The following is a 6,054-nucleotide window of genomic DNA, read 5'->3' as shown; positions in this document are numbered from 1 at the left end:
AGACCTGCAGGCACCGCCACCCCCGAGTGGAGCGGAGCTGTCAGCCCGCCCATGGGGGTGGGGTCCAACGAAGAACCGACCGGGAGCTTGCCTCCGGTGGCATCCACACCCCGCACTCCCTCAGCAGGTCGTGCGGGGACAGAAGCGGCCAATGCAGCCCCCTCCGGGCCCGGCCCAGGTGGGAGGGTGGGTTGTTCCACTTCACCTGACTCCATCGGATAGGTGATGGACGTGCCGCAGCACAGACACCACACAGTGACCGAATCCTGGTCAAACAACAGTGGGGCCCGTGCCCCCGGGACGCCCTCCTCCACCAACACCTGAAGGCATGGAGGGGAGGCGGCCCTGCCCCACTCCGGTGGCTCCACGGCTCAGGGACAGGCGGGACCGGCCCCGGGCTCACCGGGGTCCCGCCGCTGCCGGAGCAGCGCCGACCAGCTTGGGACGCGCTCTTCCTCTCAGAGAGCAGCTCTGGAGCCCCAGAGAGAAAGACCCTCTGGCGCAGCGACCGGGGAGGGAGGGGGAGAGTCCATCTCACAAGGGAGCTGAAGTTCGGCTCAGACAATACTTCTGGGTCTGACATAACGACCCCGCCCTCCTCCAGCCCCCCATCCTGCTTCAAAATGTGGGAGGCAGCCCATGAGGTCTGCAAGCTTGGGGGGTGTTCACCTTAACACAGCCCCCTCGAATCATTTCCACTGCACCAACAATCGTGCAACCTCGTCATCATATTCTGTTTTGAGTGCCTCCAACAGACATTCTCTCAGGAGGATCCACACCTTCCAACAGAGCACGTCATCTGGCGTGGGAAAGAATCCACACTCTCTGCCCCACACGAACAGATGCTGAAGCCCCTCCCAAGAGACCTGAGCATGTTTCTGCTCCAAGAGGATCCTCCAAATCTCCAACACCAGAGTGTCCTGCTGAGCAGGCACACAACAGGGAAAGAGGGGAAGGAAAACCTCAGCAGACTGTTCTGTCACACAGATGGGTCACTAATTGTGTTAGTGGCATGCAAAGTAGTAACACAGAGACAAGAAGTCTGAAGTGCAGAGTTGCTCCCCCAAAACCAGAGCAGAGAGAGCAGCTTGTTTATTTCTTTCATTTTTATACATTTGTGGATCTGATTGTGGTTTGGTTTCTGGGGTTACCACCTCATCACCCCAATGGCCAGACTATTTTTAGGCTAGAAATATGTAAACAAAGGACAGGGAATGAAAACAAAAGGTTGTTTGTGTGGTGTGAGGAATTGTTTTTATTTACGTTATTAAGTTATTTTTGTAAAGATTTTAAAAGTTATTTTATAATGGTTTAGTTCACTGTATACCCCTGTGTTCTGCATTGGTTTTCCCTTCTGCATCGGTTGTTTTGTCTATTGTAAAACCCGACGTTTTCTGTCATTCATCCCTTTCCCTGCACCTGTCGCTGTCCAATCCCCCCCCCGCCCCCTCCTTGTGGTCGCCTGCCTGCCACTCAGAGACCCTTCCCTGGCTTCTAGAATCCTCCGGGAAAGGTTGCCGAGTGATAGGCTGGGGCCCGGGAGACCCCCTCCCCTCATTTTGTGGTTGGTCCCCAGTTCCATGGTTCCCACCCCCGGTTAACCCCCCGATTCCTGTGACTGGCTGACCGGTTGTCGCCACCCCTGTTTCCACCCACCCTTAAAACCTGCCGCACGCCTGGCCTCGGGGTCTCTTCTGGGTGGTGGGTCAGAGAGTGCTGAGCCCCGTGCTGCCTCTCCCCCTGAATAAAATCCTGTTTAACTGAGCCCAGAGGACTCCGCCTTTTGATTAGCTGCCGTGGGTTGCATTTGCCATCTGCTGGCCGTCGCTGAGAGGGGAACCAAGACCCCACAGGGAGGAGGTGGCTCGCCCGGCTTGCCACCCCGACCTCATATGTTGCCGCGGTGCACGAGACTGAGCTAGCCCGTGGCCGCGCTCATCAGCACGAGGAACAGCACCGCGACATTTGTTAATGTTCCCATGCATGAGAAAAGTGAAACACTGCTCCTAATATTGTGCAGAAACTAAAGAAACTGACTCCATCTTATGAACAAGTAGAAGGCTTTAAAAAAACTCAGAAAAACCAGGGTGACATAGGCCCACAGTAAAGGTGGAAAGAAAATTACAAAAGGCACAAACAATGGTCTTTTTGTGGATGATGTTGAAAAACTAAAACACATGAAAAAACTTCCACAACCAAACCAAAAGGAAGTATCAAAGATGACTTTTATTACAAAGGATTTGCAGAAACTGGCCAGCAGTTCAATGCTTCTGAAATTGTCCATTGATCAGTGTACACACTGCAGCCTTGAGCTCCTGGTTCCTCAGGCTATAGATGAGGGGGTTCAGGGCTGGAGGCACCACCGAGTACAGAACTGACAGGGACAGATCCAGGGATGGGGAGGAGATGGAGGGGGGCTTCAGGTAGGCAAACATGCCAGTGCTGAGGAATAGGGAGAGCACAGCCAGGTGAGGGAAGCAGGTGGAAAAGGCTTTGTGCCGTCCCTGCTCAGAGGGGATCCTCAGCACGGCCCTGAAGATCTGCACATAGGAGAAAACAATGAACACAAAACAGCTGAAATATAGAGAAGCACTTAGCACAATGAGCCCAAGTTCCCTGAGTTTGGAGTGTGAGCAGGAGAGCTTGAGGATGTGTGGGATTTCACAGAAGAACTGGCCCAGGACATTGCCTTGACACAAGGGCAGGGAAAATGTATTGGCTGTGAGCAGCAGAGCATTGAGAAAGGCACTGGCCCAGGCAGCTGCTGCCATGTGGGCACAAGCTCTGCTGCCCAGGAGGGTCCCGTAGTGCAGGGGTTTGCAGATGGACACATAGCGGTCATAGCACATGACAGTCAGGAGGTAATATTCAGCTGATATGAAAAACACAAAGAGAAACAGCTGTGCAGCACACCCTTCATAAGAGATGGTCCTGGTGTCCCAGAGGGAATTGTGCATGGCTTTGGGGACAGTGGTGCAGATGGAGCCCAGGTCGGTGAGGGCCAGGTTGAGCAGGAAGAAGAACATGGGCGTGTGCAGGAGGTGGCCGCAGGCTACGGCGCTGATGATGAGGCCGTTGGCCAGGAGGGCAGCCAGGGAGATGCCCAGGAAGAGGCAGAAGTGCAGGAGCTGCAGCTGCCGTGTGTCTGCCAATGGCAGCAGGAGGAAGTGGCTGATGGAGCTGCTGTTGGACATTTGCAGTGTCTGGCTGTTTCAACCTGTAGGAGGAAAGACAGCGAAGTTTGACAGGAGATTTCTCATAGAAGCGTCAAAGCCCTTTCTCACAGACCATTCCCTGCCACTAATACCACCCCTTTGTCTACATCTAGCAGAACTTCTTTTATCTTGGTTGCTGGAGATTGCTGCTGGCCAATGCTCACTGAGGAGCCAGACCTGGTTTTGCAGGACACCTGGGAGTCAGCCCTGACCCCCAATCAGTGCAGGGGAACAGTGAGGGCAGGGACCAGTGTTGTGTGTTTGAACTTGGACAAAGAATCCCCTCCTAAGGCATAGGAGCTGCCAGGGTGAAGGGATGGGAATTGCAGGGGGCAGAACAAGAGATTCTGCTGCACCTGGGGAGAACAGGGGGTACAGTGAGGCAGAAGGATTGTCTGAGCCTTAGTGCAAACTGAGGGGAGCTGCTCTCTCCCTCTCTCCTGTTCTCAGCTGCCCTGGACTTGAACCTTTCAGAGCTCCACTCCTTTGTTATCCTGGAAAGCCAGGAGACACTGCTGAGAGCAGAGGGATCCCTGGCACACAAAGTGGCTCCTGCCTTTCCCAAAGTCAGGGAGAGTTGGCTCATTCCCAGCCTGCCCTGCCCAGAGCTTCCCAGGGCAGAGGGAGCTGGGACACCCCATTGCTGTGCTCAGCCTGCACAGGAGGAGCCCAAGGGCTGGGCCTGAGCCTGCAGCTGGAACTGCCATTCCCAGAGAGCCCGTCAGCAATGCCAGGAGCACCTGGGCAAGGCAAGGAGCGAGAGAGCTGGGCCCTGAGGAAAAGCCTTTCCCTGCGCAGCCCTGCCCAGCCCCTGCCAGGCAGCAGCAGTGCAGGACAGTGGCCCTCAGGCCCTGGTCAGCAGGGAATGGGCACATGGCAGGAGAGATGCCCTTCATCTCTGGGGCTGCTCTGCGGGCCCAGGAGGGGACTGAGGGCCCCGAGCCCCTGGGCTGAGGGCTGTGCTGGCTGCGAGGGGACACAAGAGCTGTGCTGCTCAGGGCAGTGTGTGCCCTGCAGGGCAGGGCCGGCAGGTGCCAACATCTCCCCTGCAGCAGGGCTTTCCCTCAGCACTGCCTCCCTCCCTCCCTGCCCACGCCTCTGCTGCTGGAGCTGTCCCAGCCTGAGCTGTTCCTGTGGTCCTGGGCTCCTTCCCTGCCAGTGCTGCCAGAGCCCAGCCCAGCCCCTGGGCCAGCTCTGCCCTGCAGCTGCTCGGGGCTGCAGGGATTAAAGAACAGCTCCCCCAGGCCTGGGCACCATGGAAAGGGGATGCTGGATGGGTCTGGAGGCTGGGGAGCTGGAGGCACTTGCTGAGGTTTCCAGAAAACTGGATGGTTTTCCCACAGAAAAGTGGGATGGTTTAATACTCTCATCCCCTCCTCTGCCCTGCACAGCTGAGTTTCCATTCCCACAAAGTTTCACCAGGGAAAAATGGGTGCACAGATTCCAGAAAGAAGAGACTCGAGTAGGAAACTCCTACCCTGAATGAGCTCATGAAAAGTCCCCTCAGAAATGACCTGGGCATGAGCTGGAGCTCTGAGCAGCCCTGGCCCACACAGCACCCTCTCCACAGCAGCACCTCCTGCCCTGGCAGGAGTCACTCCTGGCACCCACAGCTCCCCTCCACCATCCATGGGGATCTCCCAGGCAGGCTGAGAGCTGCCCCTGGCAGGTGGCAGATCCCCTGGCCTGGCCAAGAGCCCTCAGGCCTGCAGGAGCTGCTCTGCACGACAGCCCTGGGCGCCCCTGGCTGCAGCCCCAGCTTCAGCCCCTGCAGCCGTCCCTGGCAGCAGGAGCCATCCTGCCCTGTCCCTCTGACGGTGCCCAGGGCAGCCCCGCTCTGGAGCACATCCTCCCCCAAAGCAGAAAGGGCAGCAGAACCATCCTTACAGTCATGTCAGTCCTGTCCTGGGTCAGCTTGAGGAGATCCTTGCAGCCAGAGACTTACTGTGTCAGGAGTGGTGATGATTTCTCCATGAAGAAGCTCAGAATTTTCAAAAGCTGTGAAGATTTCTCCTTGAATAATCTCAGAATTGTCCTTCCAGTGTCTTTAGGCCTCTGTCTGCTTCATTGCTCCCTGGTATCTGCATGCAGTGCCCTCAGCCCTGGTGGGCTGGGAGACGAGCTGCTCCTCAGGAGAAATGTGTTTTTGAAGCTCTTTGTGATTGCCAGGAGCTGCCTTTTTGCCAGGAGCCCAGCCCAGCTCAGCAGCACAGACACAGCACAAGGACTTTAATGACCCTCTCAGGGCTTTGGGGTTGTTTACATCAGTCTCAGCTCCTGAGAGTGTCTTCAAAATACTTTTCAAGAACTCAAAAATAGAATGAAACACTGAAGTTTCTTCAAGTTTTAATGGGTCCCTTTGAGGGGCATGAGTGAGAAAGTGTACCCATGTTCCCATTAGAGCAGAACACTGTGGGCAGTGATGACAGGTGGGGACAAACAAGGCAAAGGTGTCTCTGATGCTTAGCAAAAATAAATGTGTTTCAGGAATGCAAAGGGCCAAGGCCTGAGCCCCAGCCCCTGCCAAGGCAGATCCTGTCCCTCCCTCAGTGCTCAGGGCTCTTCCCGGGACACTGGGATGTGGGGATGTGCAATGCCAAGGGCAGCACCATGGGGCGGCCCCTGCCAGGCTGCTGAGCAGGGACAAGGAGGCAATGAGGCCCCAGGCCTGCCAGGGTCACTTGTCTCCTGCTCATGGCTTAGGCCCAGGGCCAGCAGCCATGGCCCAAGTGCTGCAGGAGCTGGCTGTGTCAGGGCCTTTCAGCTGCTGCCCATCCCTGTGCCCTCTCCAGCCCAGGCTGTCCTACGGTGTCCATGCCCTGCGCCTCTGTCCCTGCAG

The 6,054-nt window shown here is 56.4% G+C and overlaps 1 protein-coding gene across 1 annotated transcript; it reads right to left on the bottom strand.

Annotated features, from left to right (window-relative positions):
- Window positions 1–2,261: 2,261 nt before the first annotated feature.
- LOC120764642 (olfactory receptor 14A16-like) lies at window positions 2,262–5,228 on the bottom strand. Its single transcript, XM_040088640.2, has 2 exons — window positions 5,161–5,228; window positions 2,262–3,217 (listed from the first exon to the last, which is right to left on the bottom strand). The coding sequence occupies exon 2, from the start codon at window positions 3,192–3,194 to the stop codon at window positions 2,262–2,264; it is 933 nt and encodes a 310-aa protein (XP_039944574.1). The 5' UTR covers window positions 3,195–3,217; window positions 5,161–5,228.
- Between the last annotated feature and the right edge of the window lie 826 nt (window positions 5,229–6,054).

Source organism: Hirundo rustica, chromosome 33 (genome assembly GCF_015227805.2).
Source record: "Hirundo rustica isolate bHirRus1 chromosome 33, bHirRus1.pri.v3, whole genome shotgun sequence".
NCBI lineage: Eukaryota > Metazoa > Chordata > Aves > Passeriformes > Hirundinidae > Hirundo > Hirundo rustica.
This window is presented reverse-complemented; position numbering and strand designations above follow the sequence as displayed.